The 24,254-nt window shown below is 41.7% G+C and overlaps 1 protein-coding gene across 1 annotated transcript in view; it reads left to right on the top strand.

Moving 5' to 3' along the window:
• The window catches only part of EP300 (EP300 lysine acetyltransferase), a 63,176-nt gene that overhangs the window by 19,297 nt on the left and 19,625 nt on the right, over positions 1-24,254 (top strand). Inside the window, exons 3-19 of the mRNA XM_074578188.1 lie at positions 5,728-5,904; positions 7,386-7,647; positions 8,388-8,501; positions 9,363-9,599; positions 12,251-12,344; positions 12,677-12,811; positions 13,184-13,301; positions 13,805-13,979; positions 15,223-15,300; positions 16,170-16,279; positions 16,794-16,949; positions 17,993-18,436; positions 18,964-19,152; positions 19,931-20,087; positions 20,663-20,781; positions 22,783-23,022; positions 23,586-23,674. Of these exons, the coding sequence (XP_074434289.1) occupies positions 5,728-5,904; positions 7,386-7,647; positions 8,388-8,501; positions 9,363-9,599; positions 12,251-12,344; positions 12,677-12,811; positions 13,184-13,301; positions 13,805-13,979; positions 15,223-15,300; positions 16,170-16,279; positions 16,794-16,949; positions 17,993-18,436; positions 18,964-19,152; positions 19,931-20,087; positions 20,663-20,781; positions 22,783-23,022; positions 23,586-23,674 (2,894 nt within the window). The remainder of the gene's footprint in view (positions 1-5,727; positions 5,905-7,385; positions 7,648-8,387; positions 8,502-9,362; positions 9,600-12,250; positions 12,345-12,676; positions 12,812-13,183; positions 13,302-13,804; positions 13,980-15,222; positions 15,301-16,169; positions 16,280-16,793; positions 16,950-17,992; positions 18,437-18,963; positions 19,153-19,930; positions 20,088-20,662; positions 20,782-22,782; positions 23,023-23,585; positions 23,675-24,254) is intronic.

Raw genomic sequence — 24,254 nt, 5'->3', positions numbered from 1 at the left:
TTTCACTATATAGTTTTACAGCTTTGATTAATTAAAAAGTAAATAGATAGCAAGTTCAAACTCTATAATAAGAACAAGTTCATGTTTCCTGTTTTGAACCATTCTTCATTTGGAATTCTATCTAGTTAAAACCTTCAGTTTGTTGTTCCACTGGGTTCTGTTGAGAGTTCCCAGTTATGGTATTACCATCCAGCCTCTTATTAGGGGAGGAGGGTATTTTGTGTGTAAGTTGGTGGGTGTGTTTCTGTGATAGCAGTGCTCTATCACAAAGCGACTAAGTTCACCTGGCCTTCAGGTCATTTAGATTGCTTCTTCCACTGATTCAAGAAATGTTCTATTACTCAAGTAATGAAGCGGACATGAAGGCCATTCAGATTAGCGAGGGCATTACTACTGCCTCTGCTATGTATTTCACTCACATGTGAAATTACTTGAAATGTTTAGAGTTCCATTAGTAATTTCAGTAACTGTCATTTGTCTTACTGTTTGAGTGTGTACAGGGGTCTCTCCTATTATAATGGGTACACTTGGTTTTATCAGTTTAACCTCTGTTAAGAAGAATTGATGGCAGTATTTTACAAAGACAAACGTAGTTCTTAAGAATCTCCATAACTTCCTTTAAGTAAAACAAGAAAAGTCAGAATAATAAAGGCCTTGTTCAAAGTTGCAGGGAGACTGAAGATGATGTCACCCTCAAATTGTAAAATTAGATAAAATAAAAGCACCTTATGTCCCTTAGTGTTAGCATGTTCAGTGTCACATTTTAGGTAGAATGTCAGTGTTCTTGATTGCCTTATTTTCGATAGCTGTTTGATTCAACAGGTAAATGTATCCATACGGTTTAGACTCCGGTACCAAGAGTACCGTATGATCCACTAAAGGTGTATTTGTGTGTTCTGGTCCTTTTCTTTCTCCTCTTTGCTGAACCAAAGTGAAAAAATAAATAATTTCTTACTTTATCCTAGTGTAAGGGAGGAATGTGTGTGTTTGAGGGAGAAATGGATTGGTAAAGATTTGTCTTGAGTCGAAGTTCCTGGGGTGGATAGGAGAGTGTCTTGCACAGATGGCAGCGAAATAATGGTAGTGTCTTGCAGTAGGTATCTTAAAACATAATGCAGTCAAGTGCACAGAATAATGACTGATAATAGTCCTTGGAAAGAATGCAGCAGACACCACTGGCAAAATTTTGTTGTTGAATTGGTTATGTCTGGGTCCAGTAATGTTCTATCAGTCAGTAGAATGGCACTTAAAAATGATGTGCAATTTATCAGGTATACATTCTTGTTTTTAAAGAGCCAGCTGCAATTTAATGAAATGAACTTTCCAGTTTCAGGAAAGTTAATTAACTTCCACCTGTGGGCATCTGGATATGGATAGATACTCAAAACCATCAGTATGGTCTTAAACTAGTGCATGCTCTTCAGTTAGAGATACATACTGATAAATAGTTGATACTGCAAATTTTGGATTATTTGGAAGAATGTTCTTAAAGCTTAATTCTATTTTTTTTTATTTCTCCATTTTTTACTTTTATCTTTGCAAATCTTAAAAATGGTCATTGTTCAATACTATTGCTGATACCTAGTTGTCCTTCAAATATTAGACTGTCAGCTAAGTAGTTGTTTTTATAGAGATACACTAGGACATTGTCATGGCTATGTGTATAGCTGTAACGGGTATTTCCCATCAATTTGTGCTCTCTGGTATCAACAGTAAAACTAGAAACAGAGTTAGTTACTCGACCTTCTTCTGAACTGAAGATGCATGTGTTTCAAGACATTAGAATAAAATTTCATGGAATTTCCTCCACTATTGTAGTTCCTCTTCTCAGAAAGGAGGAACTTCTGAACAGCCCTATCTGATGCTGCTTGTGCTTGTGAACTGGGATGTTTCTTGAACTTGTGTCCTTCATGCTGTTTACATGGCGAGAGCTGTACATCTTCCAGCATTCTGGCAATGAAAACCCCTGCTTCTGTCGGAGGCAGGAAAGTCAAGTTGTTTTCCACTGTGTATGTAGAAGGTATAACCATTTGAGATTACCTTTGCTGTCTATTAGCCATGCATCGTCATCTTTTGTGGTTTTCCTTGTTACCTCCTCCTCTTCTCCTTTACCAAGATGCGATTTCTGTCTGTGTTTCCTTCTGTGCAAGTCCTTGCATATGTGACGAAAGTTAAGTTGAGGCTGTGAGGTCAGGAGAGGAAGAAAAAATACAGATGGGATGGATAAGAAGACAAATGGGATGAGCAGTGGAAGGAGGTGGTGGCCAGGAAGGACTGAGTAGAGGTCAAATTCTCTGACTTGGCACTATGATCAGCCATGTATGTTTTTGCGTGGTATTGCAGATGAAGCCTTGTACTTGCCTCATGCAGTGGTACTAACACTACCTTTCTTTGGCTGGTTCTTCTGCACTCGATTGTTATGTATCCTTCGCTCCCAATACGTCATTAATATAATGGTGTGCTATATGTCAGTCTTTCTGGTTGTTTCCTACTGATAAAATTCTACAGGATTATCTTTATCTTCCTTCTGTAGTCATGAGGTCATCCATGTCTTCCTGTTTGATGTTTTCTTTTATTCATATTTCTCAACATGTCACAGCAAATGACATTAGCATGCTCCTGCTTCTTGTACCAAGGTCACAAGGCCACCTTGTGCTGCGTGAAGAATCTCCCAAATGACCTTTCTCTTGACTCAGACTAGAGTTGCATGCAGGTTGTTGGTGTCAGGTCAGTAGGTCTGTGACTGCAGTATAGGGGAGCGTTGCTGTGAGGTTCAGCCATGGATCTGGCAGGTGTTGGTCTCACCTGAACCAACTGATGGCTGCTGATTTGTTCCAGGAGACCTTGAGGCATTTGTTTTTTAGCATCCTTAGGTGTTGCTTGAGTGTGTGGCTTTTGGAGTCAGGGCTTGCCAATGCTTGCCCTCCAACCTGACCTGTGTTTCTTTGGTCTTTGCCTCTCCTATGTGCTGAGACAGGGAACTGAGAATTACCCCGCTCAGGAGTAGCTGGGCTGAGCTGGGCATGTAGTCTTCTGCTGCCAGGTCCCTGGCTACAGCAGGGTGAAGGAAGCCCCCTTGGTGGGGTGGATGATGGTTCTCAGCCCTAGGGAGAGTGGAGCCCTGCACTTTTGCCATGGAGACAGCTTTGTTTGAGGGGGCTGGTTTTGCACTCCAAACAGTGCCAATGGTTCGTGCTTGAGAAAACATGAGAGATCTTTTGTGCTGGGCCAACTTGATTAGTATATTGGAAAAAGCCAGATGCTTCACATAAAGTTTATGTCTCCAGGTGTATTGCAGATACAAAGGTTCACTGTCATCATCAAGCCTTGTCCCTCAGTTTCATCAGGGAGTTTACGTTTTGGGTGACACAGCAAAGGTGCTTTTTTAAGTCTAGGTTTGGGTTTCTACCCTTGCAGTCAGGACAGAGCTGGCTCATCAGGCTGCAGAGGTTCTGAATACCTTGGTATCAGTGTGTGGAGTCCCCAGCTGCCTGAGTTGGGCATCTTGATTTCTCCCTGTGACACCACGGTGTGAGAATGTGCCTGCAGTCTTCACTTCTGAATTGATTGGTTGGTTTTTTTGAGGCTGATAGCAGCATAATGTGCAGAAGTCATATGGGGGCAGCGTTAGTGATGGCGAATGTAGTCTATGCTTTGTTGTACTCATAGGTGTCAGCTAACTTTGGGAGCTATAATTGTTAATGAACTTGAAAACTTGGCTTAGACACTTCTGTTTTTGAGGATGTACCTGCTTTCAAAACCCTTTCTGGATCCAAAGGGAACAGGCCATCTTACAGGAAAACATACCTTGTTTTCTTAAAGAAGTAATTCCCACTGTCAGTCCTTCACTAAGTCTTGAACTTGTTCGCCAATTTGAGGCAGCAGTGCCAATTGGGAAGAGTCTGAAAGTGTGTTTGCTGACTCCTTATGTTTTTCTTCTCCCTTTCCCTTCTGCTTGACTTGCCCATGAGATCTTACTAGTCTTAGGGAGAGGCAGGAAGGGTTTCAGCCTTAACCTGTTCTGTTTCTGGCAGCAGCTGCCTCATTGGTCACCATGTGTGTATTCATCGCAGTCAAGACGCGGTGGGGTGGTGCCAAAGGAGACTGAGGAAATGAACCTTTTTTAGTTCTTCCTGATCATTGCGTAGTTTGTTTATCTGCCATGTGTAGAGATTCTTTTCATTGCTCTCTAATGAATTACTGCTGTGTGATTATGGTTATTGCTTGTGTGTGGAGGGGGGGCTCAAGGGAAGTCACTTGTACATATCAGATGTCTGGAGTGGCAGATTCTTTAGTGAGTTTTGTGCTCCTTTTCCCATAGCTTGGGTTTGATCCTGTTTTATTTTGTCAATGCAAACTGAAGGCCATTATAATGGATTGGCAGGTGTTACAATCTGAAAAGCGAAAGTGTTTTACTAATTGTGGGTAATCTCTGGCCATGTAGGTTACTTCTCTGTGCAGGTTGGAGAAGCTTGGTAAGGAGCAGAAATGAGGCATGTCTATTAGGGGAGGATGCTTTGAGAATAAATGTGGGAGTGACTGGAAACAAACCTACCATAAGAGGTTGTGTGCACTTTTTTGGATGCAAGAAAATGCCCAGACTTGAACCAAAAAGTATCAAGGAGGCTGAACATTGTCTGGTCAAATGCTAATGTGAATTGAAACAATACAGCTCTTCAAAGTATTTTCGTGCCTTTATTATTATGAGTTATGGCTCCTCTAGGATCCTGCCTGAGTAATGGTGAGAGCTTGGTAATCTTAACAAAGATCTTCAGTTTTCCTGGTCCTTTATGGCTAGTTGTTTTGGTCTTAGAATGCCAAATTTCCCATGAAAAAATAGACTGGAATGCAAGGAATGGAATAAAAAGTGTCAGAGGACAAACAATTTTATTAGCAAGATTGATCCTTACTGTTCTTTAGATTCTGGGGCATTCTAAGGCAACAAATGGTATGTTTTGATATGCTAAAACTCTTGAATATGCAAATAGGCGATTCATATTGCAGAAAAGAGCGTATAGCTTGTGTGAAATACAAATCCACTTCCCCTGTGGATGAATGGTTCACAAGCTTTGTTTTGTTTGCAGAGTTCCTTCCTACCATCTCCTTTGACCTCTAGTACTGCTCACTGCAGACCAGTTACTGTGCCTGTGTGATTGTGTGTGGCGTTACCTATGCCTATGGTGTGTTCTTAAACTGAAAACGGTTGTGTACTGAAAATGCAGACATGCATTGTTACGGCTCTCTGGAGAGGAGCTGTGGGAGTGCTGACAGTTGGGTGGGAGGTTTTGGGGATAAACCCTGCTGATATGACTGAAGGTGGTATTTGTCTCCATTTGCAGTCTCCACAGACGCAGGGAGCAAAAAAACTCTTCCAGACTTGTGAGTTATATGGTCTGTAGTACAAATTTGTGACTGGGAAAGCTGAAATTAGAAGTCTGTTGAACAGAATCTTTTATAAAGAACCAATCAGGCCAATTCTGACCATACTGACCTCAAAGGTTCGTAAGTTGGCCTCACTCTGTTTATAGGAACTGTCTGGTTGAGGATTTAATGTTGTGTGACGGGTAAATATGTGCACATAAAGGAGGAGGGGAAGCATGTGGATCAGTATTGCATTGCAGCTGGTTCATGGCTGTGATCACTCATGCTTCTCGGAAGTATTTGTTTGCCTTTTACACTGTGAACTTAAGCTGTCTTACTTGAACATCTTACCATTTTAATTCCTAGATGGGAATGATGAGCAATCCCAGCCCTTACGGCCAGCCATATAGTCAGAATACCGGGCAGCAGATTGGAGCCAGTGGACTTGGGCCTCAGATGCAAAATAAAGCTGGACTGCAGAATAGCTTACCACAGTTTCCAATGGACAAGAAGCCAGTTCCTGGGGCAGGAATGCCTAACATGGTAAGTAGAATGAAAGGTGTCTCCAGCAAATGTTGTATTTCTCCGTCCCTTGTCTGCCCCCCCCCCCCCCCCCCCCATTTTTTTTTAATTTGAGAAACAGATTCACACTTCTGAAAATAGCTTGTAGTTTTCCCTGCTTCAATTTTTTTTCTTTCCCCCTCCATCTCCTTGGAGGGGGTCAGTCTCTTGATCTTAGTAACTTTTGCTGAAAAAACTTTTCCAGGTAACTTTTGTGCCTTTGAATTAAAAAGAGCTTGATCCTGTGAGTTTTATTTAATGTTTAAGTTGAGCGTGAAACACTGGAAGTCTAGCACAACCAGCTGGTTGTATGAACTAATAAAGAAGCAGCCAGAACTTGCTGTTCAGAACCCCAGCTGTCAAGCTTGTGTACAGTGCAGAGTATATAACTCTTTTGAATTGCTACCCAGCTGAACCTAGGAGTGAAAAGTTGCTGTCATCTCAGTTGTTGTTTAGAATGACAGGGTGCAAACAAGGCAGTTATGGTCAGATTGCGGCATATACATACCCCGAGTAACCGGTGAAGTCTCCTTGTAAAATGGAAGGTTAGTTACTAGTATTGAAGAGCTACAGGAGAGCTGGGGTTTAGGAATGCAGGTAGCTGAGCTTTAAAAATCTGAAGATCTCCAGAACATCCTCTAAAATCCGCTGTGAAGAGGTTGTTAGATACGGAAGGCTGTTGAACTGAAGTGATACAAGGAACGTAGAGTTCCTGTGCCTCTCTTCTTTGCTGAGTACTCCTCAGATGTCACCTGGAAGAAATACAAAGAAGTGTGAAGAAATAAACAAGTACAGAGAAGTACTAGATGTTGCCATAATTGACATTAGTTCTGTAGCATGTATTATCCTGAAGTCGTGCTTCATCTCTGGCAGAGACTAGGAGATGCTTTTTTGGAACGCCTGTGTGCAAGTTTGCTGATGGAAAAAGGTTTCCGTAACTTCCCCTTCATTCTCCTTTTCTAGGAACAGTCATATTGAGGTACCTTATACTGAAATAGAGGGAGAACTCTATTCACTCTAAAAGGTGCTTTCTTCCATTAATGCAAGAATTGTGGATGCAACTTTTTAGCCTCCAGAATGAGGAGGAGATTTGAGGTCTAAGTGCCTAAGACCCTAAGTTCTATGTCTATATTTTCTGGTTGGTTTAGCACCATAAATTAACCTGTGAGCATGTGCAAAGTTAAGTTCTGCTGGCCTTTGATAAGGCAAGAGCTAGGAATAGGAGAGTGATATGGGGAAGAAATTGTGCTTGGCAAGAGAATTATTGCCAGCACTGTTTCTAAGGGGTATATTTAATATGGGTCATCCAGAACTACAGATAGGTGGGATGTTCCCTTAATCACAGAATGTAGTAGTTGTTTCTCTTCTTTGATTTCTTTTTTTTGTTGTTGCTGTTTACTTGCTAAATGGATTATTCTCCGGAATAAATCTATTTCTGTGAATTTCCTTTGTACCTTCTCTAGGGCCAACAGCAGGCTCCCCAGGTTCAACAAGCTGGGATGGGGCCAGCAGCTTCTCAAGGAATGGGGTCTGGAGCACCGACAGCAGATCCAGAAAAACGCAAACTCATTCAGCAGCAACTAGTTCTCCTCTTACATGCTCACAAGTGTCAGCGGCGAGAACAAGCCAACGGGGAAGTGCGACAGTGCAACCTCCCTCACTGCCGAACCATGAAGAATGTCCTGAACCACATGACACACTGTCAAGCTGGCAAATCTTGCCAGGGTAAGTGGAGGTGTGGTTATATAGATGCAGTCAGCATTTGCAGGACGAGAGGGCCTCCTAGAAGGAGATGGAGAACTAGTGCATGGTTTGGAAAGTAGCATGTTTTTTAACTTGGCTGTCCCCTTAAGAATGGAGAACATAAACCTCTTCTGAGCCCTTAAAGTTCAGGCAAGTTTGGGCAAGATAGCGCAAAGAGATAAGTGAAGATCTTTTGCTTAACTTGAATTCACTGTAAGGTCTCTTGGGTGCTGCATTCTGGTAAGGGTAGACATAAAGTAAGAATCTGCAAGTAGGAGTCTGTCTCCCTTAAACGGAAGAGACGAAGCTCAGGTAATAGCTAGGCTAGCAATTAAGCTGCTACTGGCACTGGTACACACTTAGTCTATCCTAGTAGCCAAGGAAAACACGTGCTGCCTTTTTGGTAGCCTAAGCTTGTCTGGGTCATGCCAATTGCTGGCATCTCAGTTGCTTGGTACAGTCTGCCTGCTGATGTGTATGGTGTTATCTTTTGAGCCAGGGAGACATAGGCTTGAGCTTTAGTTGAGCCAATAGTATTTGAAGATCTCTAGCTATGTTTTCAGGGCTAGTTAGTGCTGAACTATTTCAAGTAATGCTTTACTGACCTGTGTTGATATAGATGTGTTCCCTGAGAAGTAGTTGCTCCCTACTCAGTTTGTGTTGACCATGTGGAGATACTGGCAGTAGGTTGTAAAAGTTTTTCATTCCCCTCCCTTTCTCAGTGGCACATTGCGCGTCTTCCCGACAAATCATCTCTCACTGGAAGAATTGTACAAGACATGACTGTCCTGTATGTTTGCCTCTCAAAAATGCTGGGGACAAAAGAAATCAACAATGTAAGTCTTCCGGGGAGTTCTGTGTACTGGATTAACCATAAAATGCATGTCGGGAATTAAACTTTCCTGCACCCATGTTGTAGTGATGATACTCTTGAACCTGGGAACACGTAATAGGATTTTCCTCTTACTTTGGGGTTGCAGAGTATTCTTGTCTCTGGTAGCCAGTGTTTGTGGAAGCTTTCTAACTTTATTGGATTTTCCTAGCAGGAGAGTGGTAAGGGTGAACAAGTCATCTGTCAACCAGATGATTTGGTTTTCACTACCACCTCTTCCAGGTTCTGGTGACAGATGCGCACACACACAGAGGGTTGTATCATTTCAGCTGTGATAATATTTGGTTCTGTCTTCATCCTTTCTTTGCATCAGATGTCCCTTCCCCCTTCTCTTTGTGTCCCGTTGGTCTTCCTGCCAAAATCTTCAGCAAGACTTTTTTTGTGTGTGTTTTTTCTCCTTTCTTAATGTTACCTTGGGCTCTTCTCATGACTGATGTGAGCTACATCTTGTTTTAAGAAAACTTAAAAAAAAAAAAAAAAAAATGTACTCTTCTGCCTTTAGCCTCTGTGATGTGCCTCTGTTTTCAGTTTGAAGCAAACAGATGTGTCCTAAATACTTAGATTGGGATTTCCTCTCAGCAGCTCAAAGGGAAAACAGCATGTTGTTGGAATGGCTGGTTGGGTCAAAACTTTTGTCTCCCTGTTTCATGACAGGTTTTCCAGTTGTGTCCTCTTCTCTGCGTGCTCCTAGAAGGAGATGCTTTAGTTATGAAAAGCCAGTGAACTCTTTATATTCTTTCCCTGGTTTTGTGGACCTCTTTGGCTATCTCTTGCTGTCCCTAATAACTTGGTATGTCTCTTCCAGCGCTGCTGGGCGGAGCTGCAGTAGGACTTGCAAATACTGGCTCCGTGGGCGTGGGGCAGCAGACAACACCCAGCATAAACACTACCAGCCAGATAGACCCCAGCTCCATCGAGAGAGCCTACGCGGCCCTTGGACTGACCTATCAAGGGAACCAGATGCAAACACAGCCTCAGGCTCAAGTGAAGAATCAGCCACAAGGACAGTCACCCCAGGGTCTGCGTCCTATGAATCCTATGAGTAAGTTTATCCGTTAGTGTTAAAATACAAACTACAGCCAACTTTCCCGTGCTATATCTAATGCAGATTTTCTTAACCTACTAGCTTACAAGTTAATTTGTAAAAGGTATGGCTTTGCAGTATTTTAAACTTGAGATAGCAAGCTACCCAGTGGAACGGGAACATTAGAGGGTCCAGATGCCTTCCCTTGGAAAACAAGTTATCTGGGAAAAGTATTTCTTTGGAAAAATGATTTTTTTTTTTTTGAGAAACAGTTTTCCAAAGCATTTTATTTAATGTTGGTTTGTAGCTTTATAATTGTATTGTAATGCAAGTTTTGGGCTTTTTACACATGTTTAATTGGAAATGCATGCATTGGAATGCCTGGATTCAAGTGTAGTTCCTTGACACTCACACCACAGCATTTTACAGTTGTATCTCACATATGTAATGTTTGTTTTAGAAATGAAAAGGAGTAAATAAGACTTTCTCTCTGAATCCTGTCATGTGGACTCATATAACCGTAAATTGTCTGAGTGGCTTATTGCAAAATCACAAAAGACTGTATAAGAATTTTAATTTGAAGTGCAATTAATTCTAACCTGGCTATCACTGGTGTCAAATGAAGTAACCTTTAACCATCAAATCTAATTTTGGTAGTTTAAGATTACATCACAGGAATTTTTCTCACCCCCAGCTCTTCGCTTGAGTAGCTTAAGTAGAGGTGTTTTTTTGTTTTTGTTTTTTTGTTTGATTTGTTTTGATTGGGTTTTTTTGTTTTTAATGGAAAATAGGAAAGTTAAACTGTTAGAGATCTATTACAAGCTTGTATGGGATCGTAGTGATCCTGGCTATATGCCCCATGACAAGCTCATGTACGCAATGAGTGCTGTGTATGCACAGAAATTCCATGGGGAAGGACCTGAGAGATTGCAGAGGGAAGTAGCATTTGGTTGTAGGCTGCAGTTTGTGCTGTTTCTGCAGCAAAGCACATAGTACTCCTGAGTTATTCAGGAAAAGACTGTTGGGTAGAGTAGACTTGTTAATGGGGTGGCTGGTGTTCATAGATTGCACATGACTTGTGTACTGCTAAAACTTTGCCTTCCAGTGTGTAACGCATTTTTAAAAAAAAAGGGGGGGAGGGTTTAAGGTCCTGAGAGCTTACAAAATAATATGTTTTCTACTGTGCACTCAAGTGTTTTACAAATAGGTTAATTTCTAGAAGCTCCAAAATGTTACAGTGAGGGCCTTAAAAGGTTGAAAGGAATGTCTCATCCATTTTTCTGAAGCAAAATGGTTCTCTGTTGGTTTTTTTAAAATTTATAAACACAAAGTTTGGCCTCTGCATTCTTACTGGGCACTCATTGTAGCACTGTTAAGAAAATCTAGTGCGATGGAGTTGAAAAGCTCTTGGAGAGTAAAGAACTGAAGCTTAAGATAGAAAGGACAAGCATGGAGAGTGTACACTTTTAAGTGTTGTTTCGTTATTAGGAGTGGGTGTCTAAGGAGGGAATTACAAGTGAGATAGGAATCATCAGGTCGTGGCCTATGTGACAACAGGGCTAGTTTAGGAGAAACAGCAGGATTTGGCAAGGACTGTGATGTGAAGAGATGCAGTCCTAACTAAGAAGATCAAATGAATGGTCGGTTTTGGTGGTTGAAAAGAGGCAAAAAATTGACAGTTGTTTTCTACACCAGCTTGCTTTCAGATGGCAAGGTGAATTTGGGAAGGAGAAAAAAGTGATTAAGGGAAGGGAGGCTGGAGACAGCGTTATGAAAAGACTGTTAAACGCTTGGTTGATATTAGACGTATGTATTAAGCTCTATATATTAATTTCAGTGGATTTCTCTTGTATGCCGTGCCTAATTTTGCTTGAAATACAGATTCTGTAGATTCAGATGTCCTCCTAAATGCACATGAAGCTTGGTAACGGCTTTCATGCTACTGTCAACTTCACAAAGTGATCTATTCAGAGGCTCCAGACAAATATGCTGTGTTTTTCTTCACTATTTGACTCTTAACTGTAGTGTGTGAAGAAAATAAGCAAATTTTTATGGTGATTGAGATCTGCTGTGATTCAGAAAAGCAAATTCTGTAACGTAACAAATTACTAGAGGTTTTCCTGCAAAGGATTGTCAGATCTTCCTTCTTAGTACAAACATTGGAATTAGTTGTAGGATTCTTAAATATGGAGTGGGTGAGAGGGGACCTTATCAGATGTAGGTGGTAGCTGATGTTTTAAGTTTTTGAAGCCTTTGTGAATATATATTGTAAGCCCCTGTATGACAAAAACCCCAATTGCTTCTAAATAAAAAGAAGAAAACAAAACCCAGAAGTGGCTGGTAACGCTGGATCTTTAGGGAGTCACAGAAAAGGGCTCCGGTGCATAATGTTTGCGGCAAGTTGAAATTGCTTGTTTGTTGCGAAGTTCAGGCAGACATGCAGAGGAGTACTGTGGTGTGATGCTTCACTTGGAGGTCACCAGTGTTGTGCCGCAGACTTTTTCTGAGTTTGTAAAAGGAAGAGAGTAAAGAGAGCAATGGGTAATTAAACTCCCTTCACAAAAATCAAAGTACCTGAAAGTCTAGACCTTTGTTATTGCTGAGCAGTTACTGATCTTGCACAGTAAATGGGCTGTTCATTGAAGAATACTTATTCTTCTGTTTTCTAGGTGCAAATCCAATGGGAGTGAATGGAGGAGTTGGGGTTCAAACCTCTAATCTGCTGCCTGACTCAATGTTGCATTCAACCATGAATTCTCAAAAGTAAGTTGAATTATTCTTTGCACCCCAGTGATTTTGTTTTGATCTCATGGCACTTCCTGCATAAACAGTGGGGTAAATGCCCTTGATGGCTATCTCTCCCTTTGGATTTTGTGGCTTTTGTTGCAGTTTTCCAAATCCTTGGGTAGGACAGCATGTACTCTTTCACGGCGTTGTTTTGGTGTCTGTGCAGATATTTCTGCAGAGTTTGTCCATTGATTAGGGAATGGCTGAACTAGCACTTTGTCCTAACATTATTCTAAAAGAGGCTATGACTGTAAGATGACTAAGCTTGGGCTAGACTTTTGCCCTCAATTCTTGCTCTGTTTTTGAAGCCCCATGATGAGTGAAAGCGCCAACGTTGCCAGTTTGGGAGCCATGCCAACAGCTCAACCATCCAATACTGGAATTCGAAAGCAGTGGCATGAAGACATTACTCAGGATCTCCGAAACCACCTTGTTCATAAATTGTGAGTAGCTAATACCAAAACAATCTCTTGATAGGTGAGTCGCTGCCTCTGAGATGTACGTGTGGGGCGGGAGGAAGCCTGGCTTCCAAAACCAGGGGGCCAGGGAATGAGTTTTGTCAGGGCCTATGAGAAGGGAAGCCAGAAGCCTGAAAGATGGAGCTGCATCAGTTGGTTTGGGGATGGTGGATTGGAAGTGTCCCAGTCTGTTCTCAAACCATCTGTGTAGGGGCAATGTCCCCTGATAGCAGTAGCAGTGCTGCAGTCTGGCAGAAGATTTGCCTGCTGTTTTGTGTTCAGATCACTGGTGTTAGTGCTAATGTCCCCGTCTGGGAATATTCTGATCACTTGTGTGCTTTCCCCCCTCCTCTCCAGAGTCCAAGCCATATTTCCTACTCCTGACCCTGCAGCACTGAAGGATCGTCGTATGGAGAATCTGGTGGCATATGCTCGGAAGGTGGAAGGGGATATGTATGAATCGGCAAACAGCAGGGTGAGATGCCATCCTCTGTTGTCCAGTCATGTGTCTCTGCCTTGATCCCGTAGTGAGTGGGGAGGAAGAGGAGTGAAAGCACAGATGAGACTCCCAGGCTGAGGAAACATGTGTTTGAGGGCTGCTGGATGGGGTGTAGGGACCAGCCAGCTGCAGGCTTCTGCCTGGGTGTGCCGGGAGTTGGGGTGGTGCCTGTTGGGGTGTGTTGTGCCTGACTCTTCTCAGGGTACCCTGAAAGCAACATGAAGTGCTTTACTCTGATTCTCCCAAAGAAGTGTTGTACACAAGAAGAGAAACGTCCAGTGTTGGCCTAATGGTTGCCAGCAGTGCCCCTTTCTGCCCTCCTATCTGCCCAGCGGCTCCTGCAAAGGGAGAGCCACCCCCACCCAAGCAGAAATGTGTGTGTGTGTAAGGCTGTTTTCCAAGCTTGGATCACTGTGACCAGTTGCCTTTACTTAAAGTGTGTGTCGTCTCCTTTCCCGACTTGTATTCCTCGCCAACAGGCAGAGTACTATCACTTGCTAGCGGAGAAGATCTATAAGATTCAGAAGGAGTTGGAGGAGAAACGAAGAACCAGGCTGCAGAAGCAAAACATGATCCCAAGTGCTCCAGGCATGCCACAGGCTCCCATGAATCAAGGGCCCAACATGGGACAGCCGCAGCCAGGGATGTCTGCAAGTAAGATCAGTTGGGTTACTGACTACCTGGTGCAGGGCAATCCTGTACTGTCATTTTGTTAGACCGGTGACCATTTTGCCCTTCTTGTTTCACAGCTACCTGGCTTGCTCAAAGTTAAACAGAACTTTCTTCTCTTTGTTCAGAAGTACTAGCAAAATCTTTCCTTTGCTTATGTGTTAATGACCATAGATATCTAAAAGCATTTAGTCTTCTGAACAAATTGAAATATTGTAAACCTTTACACTTAATTTGTGGGTCCTGGGAATGGAGATTAAGTTGCATCCTTGACGTTGTAAAACTTCAGTCTCGTTAGATTCACCTCTGGAATCAACTGATTTAAAGATAACTTCAGTTACTATAAGAGATATATATTTTCATATTATTTAGTTGTGTGGTGTTTAAAATGATCATCACTATTGCTATTGTCGCTAAGCAGATAGTATGATGATTGGAGTGCTTAGGTATTTATGCCTTTGGAAGTTTAGGTAGTGCTTGTTCTGTGCTGTGATTATTTTTTTTTTTTCGGACAAGTGGTCTTTCCAGCATGCAGTGAAAACCAGACAAAGATTCAGTAGTGCCAGGCACATGCTGCAAGAATGTTCATCTGAGTTCCTTCTGTCTTGCTTAAATTTGAATGTATCTTGGTAAATCCAGTTCTGGGTTTTTTTTATATTTGAAGTGAGAACAGGATTTAGAGAGATGCATTACCAAGATACAAGAAAGATTCTTAAAGATTGAATGTTGTGACTTTTTTATTGTAACTTCTGTAGAAAGTTCTTCAGCAGTAGATGTGACAGTTTCGGTTATTTATCATGTACTCCAGTAGTTCTCAGACTTCAGAGCTTTGATATATACTCTGTTGAACCATATAGTTTTCATAGCGTTTTAAATCCAGAGGTGCAGTAACAGTGTAGAGTGGTCTGTAGAAGTTCTTGTGGTCTGGAATGTTCGTGAGCTACTGAGTTTGTCATTGTACCTCGATAACATACCTCAGATTTGTCCTCTGCCTCTGTCAGAGGATATTTCTGTCAGTGGAACGTGCTTATACTTTCAAGGAGGTTTTTGGTTTTGCCTCACACTTTGAGGACTCTTCAAGAGTGTTTAGTGTTACTGGACTGTGCCGTACGCGTTCTTTTTTCTTTTACACATGGATTCTAGTGTGTAATTCTCACTAAAATGTTTGATGGGTAAAACCTGGTGGTCTTCTAAATGCCGTAATCTCATTCCAATATCTTTTTTCCAGATGGTCCTCTTCCTGACCCAACCCTGATACGTGCCAATGTGCCAAACCAGATGATGAATCGCATGCAGGCACAGCCAGGTAAATACTTGAAGAAAATTCGCTACTATGATTTTTTGAAGGAATCTTGGAATTGGGCAGCTCCTGCTGAAGTGTCACATTCACCCTTGTTTCACCCATTTGATTGAGAAAATAGCTATCTGTATGGTATAACACTTAACATAAATATATATATAAAATATATATCTAAACTATATATATCTGTAATAACATTTCATGATCTTGTGAATTTAAGAGTTGCAGGTTAGCTGCTTGTTTTGTTAAATAAAGAACTTGATGCTTTTGTAACTTCTGATTGTGTGGACATAAGACGATGGGGTGGGTCAAATGTGGTGGGCCTGGCCAGCTTAGGTGAGGACATGCTGGTGGCAGAGGGAAGATGGTGAGAATTATTGCGCAGAAGGAAGGGACAAAATCTTTGTTACATAGTCAAGAAGTATGGTAGTCAAAATACAAAGTACTTGAGGAAGTGAAGGTACAGTTTGGGATTCGATAAGTGAATACGTAATTAAGATAATACAACCTTCTGTAGAAAGTTGATCTTCAGCAACGGGTGTGACAGTTCTGGTTATTTGTTACGCATTCCAGTGGTTTTCAAACTTCAGAGCTTTGATAACAGTTAGGGGAAGCATGTCTTTTGAGGGGAAAAAGAACCCAAACCTTAGTCTGTATTTTGAAGGAGTATGGTAGCTTGGACGCTGTATTTAAAATTATTCCATGTAACAGGTTGATAGAAGAAAGTATTTCCTTTATAGTATTGCATGCTCGAAAACTGGTTGCTAGAAAACAAAATTGTGAAGAAACTGACAGCACTTCTCCAAATGTTGAATAGTGCCCAAAGGAGAATTCAGGCCTTTGTTTATAAGTGTTTTTTTGGCCCAAACGCACAGGAATGAATCAGTTTGGCCAGATGAACATGCAGCTGTCACCGATGGGACCCCGGCAAACCCCTCCTCTTCAGCACCCTGGACAGCTAAGCCAGGCTGGGGCCATGAACCAGGTCAGTCTGCCTTTCCGAGGGCTGCGCAGCTCGCGGGTTTGCTTCTGCTTGCTCTGGTTTTCTTAAAATAAATAAGTAAAAGAAATCATAATTAAAAAAAAAAAATCAAGTATTATTTCTTCAATCTCTTGATCCTTTGGTTCCTCCTTTTGCGTGACCACTGAAAGATTTGTCTAGTCTATGGTAAGGCTTTAGATCTTGGTGGTAAAAAAAAAAAGCCTAAAAAATAAGTTTAAGTGACTTTTTGTGCTGCTGCATCCTTAAAACAAGGAACAAAAATAAATCTAAAGCCACAGTCCCAATCTGAAATCAGTATCCTTTTCCTTAGCTTACAAGGGAAATCATCATAATTTCTATCTTTTGAGAGGAGCTGTAAGCAGGCTTTCTATATTGTATCCTACAGATAAGCGGCAAGCATCAGTTTTTGCAACAAGATAAACATTGGGGTTTTTTTGTAAAATTTTATGGAAGTGCACGTGCATTGTATGAAATGAGTTCCTTTCTCTTCCAACAGATGGGATTTCCTTCACGTATGCAGCAGCCAGGCGTTGGCCAGCCTTCCGGTCAGAATCAGTTTTTACAACAGACCCAGTTCACTGCTTCTTCCCCAGGAATGAACGCAGCGAGCATGCCTATGACTCAGCCTGGCAATCAGACACCAGTTTCTCAAGTGAGTTTCTGATTTGTGGGAGTGGTGTCAGTGGGCTCTGTCATATATCGGTTTCATTGTTCAGTTAGTAGTAATGGAGGAGAACTTGTTTTCTCAAGGTGCTTTTGGAATTATAGTCAAATGAATTAATTTATTGACATATTGCGTTTTCCTGATGTAGCACTGGGAATGGCAAGGGTGAAACGTTGGCTTGTTCTCAGGCATAAGTGTGATAAAAGAATTTTAAGTTTGGTTTTTATGGAGCAAAGAAGAATTGTTACTCAGCATGCAGTAGTTAAGAATTTCTTGCTTAACAGTGAGGCAGCGAAGCCTGAGAAATTAAGAGATCATGGAAGAATAAGTCATAAAAAGGCATGTCTGTCCAGGACCAATGTGTGTTGCTGGCTTTGGGGGATACAAGGGTTATCACTACTAAAGATCTGACCTTATAGTCTGGCAGTTTCCTTTCTGTCCTTTCCCTCTCCCTTTTCAGCAAGAACCTTTCAGGCCAGGAAGAAGTAGGGAGCGTCAGTTTGCTTCTCGTTGATGCTTCTTCCTAGTTTGCAGGCAAGATTGTTGTGGAGTGACAGCTTTTTTCCTTGACCAATAAATTTTTTTTGTAATCTTCTAATAGTACGGTTACAGCTGTACTTACTTGTGATGGTAAATTCAGTTTCTAGTCTTGGGGGTGGGGGTATGGGCACACTAAGTGTATTTGAATGCAATTTTTCACTGTGGTTCATTGTCGCATATTCAGGATGTACAAATTGCAGTTCTAGAAAGAAATGTTTTGCGAACTGGGAGTGTAGGTGTGCCATTCTTTAAATATGTCAACAAGTATAAGTTATTCTGTGAAACTTCTCTTTTAGACCTGAATAAATTATAAAACAGCTTTATGTTTGTGTGGAGCAAAAAAAAATCAAAATAGAGATTTTAAAACAAAACAGTTAGTTTGCTACATTTTTAAAAATATGCAAACAACTGTGGGAAAGCAGCCATTTGACAGTAATTTCTCTTGCTTTTCTATTTCAAGTCATTGCAAATTTGTACTTGTTTTCCCACAGGCACAAATGACCAGCGCTTCCTGTCCTGTGAATTCTCCTGCAATGGCTCCAGGTTCTCAAGGGAGCCATATTCACTGCCCAACTCTTCCACAGCCTCCCATGCACCGAAATTCTCCTTCTCCGGTACCTAGCCGAACCCCAACACCTCACCACACACCCCCAGGCTTGGGATCACAGCAACAGCAGGCAGCAGCAGCAGCTGCCACTGCTGCCCCCACACCTACTCCTCAGGCAATGCCACCTGGACCACAGTCGCAAACTATGCACCCCCCTCAAAGGCAGACCCCAACACCTCCTCAGGCACAGCTGCCTCCACAAGTCCAGCCTCCGGTTCCAATTACCCCTTCTGCAGAGCAACAGCAGCAGCCCTTGTCGCAGCAGAGCACGACTGCATCTGTTCCTACACCGACAGCACCGCTGCAGCCTCAGCACCCCACAACACCTGTAAGGAAATACTTTAATTGTGCTTTCCCTCCAAATGTTTAAGTGTAAGGTTTAATTTTCAGTTGGTCTTTATTTTTGTGAGAGTCTGTGGTAATGGAGGTAGCTCCTAGCATGTTTAATATCAAAATAGGTTTTATTGCATTTGGGAAGTGACCTTTTTGCATCAAGACAAGTCTATAGATCATCTGGTGTTTCTAGAGAGAGAATGTTTTTCAGAATTGTAGTGCACGTTTTGAAATTCACTGTGAAACATGGATGAGGTCTTTAGTTATATCTACATATGCATAGTGGTGGTGTACAATAGAGAAACAGTATGTAATTTTCTGTATACTAGGCCTTTCAGTGCATGTTTCTATTGCATGTTTTTCTATAATTGGAGTTGTATAGCAGTATGTTCAGGTGAAGCAAGTAAAAGGACTGGAGAGCATTTAAACTTGGTGGAAATGTAGTATAGGTAAAAGGTAGGTTAAAGAAAGAAAAGTAAGTTCATTGGAAGCCTGTTTGCAATGTGTGTGTTGTTCCCTCAGCTTTCACAGCCAGCTGTAAGCATTGACGGGCAGGTATCCAACCCCCCATCCACCAGCAGCACAGAGGTGAACTCTCAGCAGACTGTTCCAGAGCAGCAGCAGCCACCCTTGCAGGAAGTGAAAATGGATATTAAAACAGAGGAAGGGGAACCAGAACAAACAGAGATGCAAATGGAGGAGAAATCTGAGGTGAGATTGTCGGCCAGTTGTTGGGTAGGATATCTTTATCTAGTGCTGCTAGATGCTTTCTGTCTCCGTGCAAGCCATTCCTTCCAGAGTTCAGTGAGAGCTGTAGCTGCTACCTGCTGCTGCCATTTTGGTTGTTGTCTTAAACTACTTCTTCCTAAAGAAGGGTCTCTGTTTTGTGGTGAACTGGTGGTAGAAGCCAGTGGCCACAGGAAAGACCATAATAATGTGGTTGCAGCTGTGAGGCTTTTTGGTAAATGCCAATGTAAGAGAGCACTCAGGTAAGTCCTTCAGACGTTACTGGCAGCAATATGTTACAATAGTGGGCAATGGGATGAGAGGAAACAGCCTCAAGTTGCACCAGGGGATGCTTAAGGACATGGTTTAATGGTGGACTTGGCAGTGTTAGGTTTATGGTTGGACTCAGTGATCTTTTCCAACCTAAACGATTCTATGATTCTATATGCACATGATGGGCTGCTTTCTGGGCTCTGATAAATTGGACTGAGGACAGCTCTAGGAGTGTGACTGCCGGGGGGAGTCATCCTGGCAGCCCCAGTGTGGGAGAGACTGCCCAAAGAGCTGGATGAGTACCTCTGAGTCTACTTGCAGCTCAGGACTGGTTAGCAGCTCATCAGTGCTGCTACTGCAGTGTTTAAAGGTGCGTTCTAGCACATCTGCTCAAGTTTTAGGCAAGTTTTCACTACAAAGTAGATACCGTTAATCTTAGGGGAGAGTGGTGGGTAGGATGGCAGATGACAGGCTCCAAACTATTTTCCAGGTTAAAGTAGAACCAGTCACGGAGGAATGTAAACCAGACCCAATGGAACAAGAAGAGAAGAAATCTGAAGTGAAGACTGAAATACCAGAGGGGGAAGAAAGACCTACTACTCCAGCTACTCAGTCTTCTCCAGCAGCTGGGCAGTCTAAGAAGAAAAGTAAGCAGGAATACTGTGTTGACTGAAATTCACTGCATCTCCCTGAAGAAATCTTTGCCGGGGTGGGCGGGAGGGAAGAGCTTTCTTCATTGGTAATCCGTAAACTTACATGGATTGTTCTTTGTGGCTTTTGGCAAAACTGTCTGATAATACATGTGCTTGTAATTGGCTTTGGGCAAGTTCTTTAAGGCTTTAGTATTAGACATTGAGCCTTAGTGAAGTTGTCGGTACAATTGAGATTTGAAATACTCCTCGGTTACAGGTTTTCTAGACAAGTATTTCTTGGGACATCAGAGAGGAGCCATATTTGGAATGTAAAACAGCTCTATTAAATGTAGCGGTGCCTTCCTACGATAAAAACAAGATTCTCTTTAATATTTTGGCCATCTCCTTGTGTACAGATGATCATTTTAATATCCTCCTCAGAATTCAGTGTTGCAGAGGATAAACAAGCCATGCTAAGTAACTTAAATCCATTGTTTGTAGTCTTTTTCCACAGACCTTACATCTTCCAGCAGGTTTCTTCCTTACAGCTGTTTCTGCTGTCTTTTTAATGTTGATTGTTTTTCCAAAAGTTTTCAAGCCAGAAGAGTTGCGGCAGGCACTTATGCCAACACTGGAGGCACTTTACCGTCAGGATCCAGAGTCTCTTCCATTTCGACAGCCTGTGGATCCTCAACTACTAGGAATTCCTGTGAGTGTCTTAGCAAGATACTTTCTTGGCTTTAATTCAAAACTACTATATTATGGCATACCTGTTTGAGAACAGCTGAAGTCTTTCTTGTTAACATTTTTATATTGATGCATTTGAAGAGGTTTTAGCTTGGGCAGTGGAATGAACCATGTCTGACTTAGGAAAGTTTGTTTTTTCAGAAGTCTGTTCGGGTCTGTGTTCCTCTTGATAAATAAGCAGGTGTACCATACGTTGAAGGGATTGCCAGCAGAACCCCGGTGCTGTGTGGGCTTTTTATGGACGTTGCTTCATGATGTGCTGTTTCTATTGCTGAATTCCTTAGGTGTTTCTCATCATACATAAAACTTGGCTGATGTGTGGGGAAATTAAGCAGATCAAGACCACTTTAAAAAAAAAATAAATCCATCAATGATTATTAATCTGTTATGAGCAAGGAGACTATTCAACATCTAGTTTTGTTTAGGTCAAATTTTCTGCTTGTTTTAGAGTTGTCTTCAGAAGGCATTACTATCCTTCAGGGATCTGTGTGTTAAACTGCCATGGTTTTGGCCAAATTGGCCAATGGTCGGCAACAGATGCCCCCCCGCCAGCCTTGTACACGGAGAGGAGGAGGAGAGTTAGAGATTTATGAGTTTAGAAGAAACTAAACTACTTTAATGAAATATTAATAATAAAATAAAAAGGAAAATAATGAAATAGATACAGTATATACAAAACCATATTAAGCTCCCAGGATGACATCACTAGCAGGCACTGGGGAAGTCCCAGACTGGACTCAGTGACGGGTGGGAACTGGATTCCACAGCTGGAGTCAGGAACCCACGGATCGGAATCAAAGGCAGATGAACAGGCAGGGTCCTCCTTGGATGTCAGTCATCGAAGAAGGAGAGTTGACCCATTGATTGCTCAGCTGTTATACTGAGCATGGGGCAGATGGGATGGAATACCCCTGTTGGTCAATTTTTGGGTCACCTGTCCTGTCTGCCCCTCCCTGCAGGTGGGACCCCTCTACGCTTTTCCCCTTCTGACCCTCCAATGGGGCAAATAATGAAATTAGCTGACCTTGGTTGTTATAGCAATAAGTATAAGCAAGAGCTTCTCTTGAGTACCATTTCTTGGCACAAACTGTAAACATTGGTCTTATCACTCTTGAGAATGAACTGCTTTCGACCCAACGTGCTGTTAATTTCAGAGAGTTAGAAGAAGCCTAGCTAAGGAATAAAATTACTGAGCAGAAATTGGTTCTGTTTTACCTCAAACCAGGACATAAACTCTCTGGATTGACCACACAAGTTTATTATTTATACACAATATGTATACATAAAAGTTCTGCTTAGGTGCTTTGGGCAATGTTTTTTTGCCTGAAATGGTTTGTTTGTTTGTTTGGTGTGTGGTTTTTTCAGGATAGATACTGTAAAAATTCAAGGCCTGCTGTATTATAAGTAGGCATAAATGTTGCTGATATTCTTTAACAAGCTCTCAGTTGGCTATCAGAATCTGGGGACTTTTGTAGAAGTGGCCATATAACTGATGGGGGGGATTGGAAAAAGGCATTCTTTAGAGGAGCCATGATATTGTTTATAATCTAATAAAGTTACTTCTTTTTGTTTACCAGGTTGTCTGGTCTGTTAAAACCAGTCACTTTCTATTAATGCTCTTGTATATCCTCAGATCACAGTGGCTGCAAAAACATTGCTATTTCCTACTGCTTGTGCTACTTGTTTTGCTGACTAAAATTAGAGTGGCTTTATTTCCTCAGGAGTGGAAGAGCGTTAGAGCCTGAGAAATAAAGGCATAATGAAAAGGAAGTACTAGGGAGTGATACAGTATTACTTAGAGGGGTTTTTTTATTGTACGTCACAAGCAGTTTGACAATCAAGTCAGGGAGGAACCTGTTTTTCTTGATGTACTGCAGAAGAATTTATATGCTGGGAATGCGCACGCTGTCCTGTCACAACACAGTTCGGTGGTGGTGTTTTGATACGCTGCGTATTCTTGCAGGATTATTTTGACATAGTAAAGAACCCCATGGACCTTTCCACTATCAAGAGGAAGCTGGACACGGGACAGTATCAGGAGCCGTGGCAATACGTAGATGACATCTGGCTCATGTTCAATAATGCCTGGCTGTATAACCGCAAAACATCCCGGGTATATAAGTACTGTTCCAAACTGGCAGAGGTCTTTGAGCAAGAAATTGACCCAGTTATGCAGAGCCTTGGTTATTGCTGTGGAAGAAAGGTAAGAAAATAAATATTTTTAGTCTGCTGCGTGCTTCTGGTGCTAAGCGGGGAAAAAATACAGCAGTTGTAATTGTTAGCAGTTTTGTTGTGTCAAAAATTTTGAAAATTTACCACAATTTAGCAACGCTGAGTAATCTGATTTTGAGGGTTTTATGGATCTTCTAAATTCTATGCAGTGCTTAAATCATCTATTTGTATATAAGCCCTTGGGGGGAAGAAGTCAGTAACTGAAGGCTTATTTTGGTTAGGGCGACCATGTTTGCTATTGCAAATTAAACAGATGTGGGTTTGTTACCGCAGAAGTGCGCTCTACTTCACTGTATATTGAGACTGTATTTCCATTGTCTTGTTTGGATATGCTTTCCATCTTTGGAGAAGAGCTAACTTGAGAATAACAGCCCACTGAACATTTTTTATGACTAGCACTTTGTGCACTTGCCGTGCTGTGAGATCTGTGCACAGAATAAGGTGGAAATGATCATTGTCTGGGTCACGCTTGCTTCGCCTGGAGAGCGAGTGAAAACACTCGTGAGTACTAAGATGACCCATTCCTCTTTGCAGTTGGAGTTCTCGCCACAGACTTTGTGTTGCTATGGCAAACAGCTGTGTACAATCCCTCGAGATGCCACTTACTACAGTTACCAGAACAGGTAAGGAAAAGTCATTGGTGCGTTTTTGTGCATGCTGCAATCGATCTGTTTAAAAGGCGTGCATGTATCTAAATATACACCCTCTTTATATGTGTACACCTTCATGTGTTAAGATAAAAATTTGCTGGAAGTGCCCTTGAATAGTTTACCTTGTGTGATAATGACTTCTTTCTGCAAAAGTTCACTGCAGTCTTTTCTCTTCCTCTTTTGTTTGCAGAAACGTGATGTTTTACTAAATTTTTATCCTGCAGTTAGTTAAATCTTCAGTTATCTACAAATCATATATACAAGTCTGTTGTCTTTTCCTTCTTACCATGCAGCAGTGTTTTTCATGCAGAACACTAAGTAAATCGTGCAGCAAGTATATTAGTGTATATTAATGCTCATAATACATACTGTACTTGACAAGTCTTGGGTTTTTTTATGATGTTAACACTGAAGAGCATACTTATTTTTATGGTGCAAATCTTCATTGGAAGGTTTGTGTGTTCAGTTCTTCAGTACTTGCTTTTCCTCCCTAAGTTTCCTTAAGGGAGTTGTCTTGCAGTAGCTGTCAGCAGCTCTGTAAAGTGCTGTCACT

This window comes from Larus michahellis, chromosome 1, assembly GCF_964199755.1.
Source record: "Larus michahellis chromosome 1, bLarMic1.1, whole genome shotgun sequence".
NCBI lineage: Eukaryota > Metazoa > Chordata > Aves > Charadriiformes > Laridae > Larus > Larus michahellis.
This window is presented reverse-complemented; position numbering and strand designations above follow the sequence as displayed.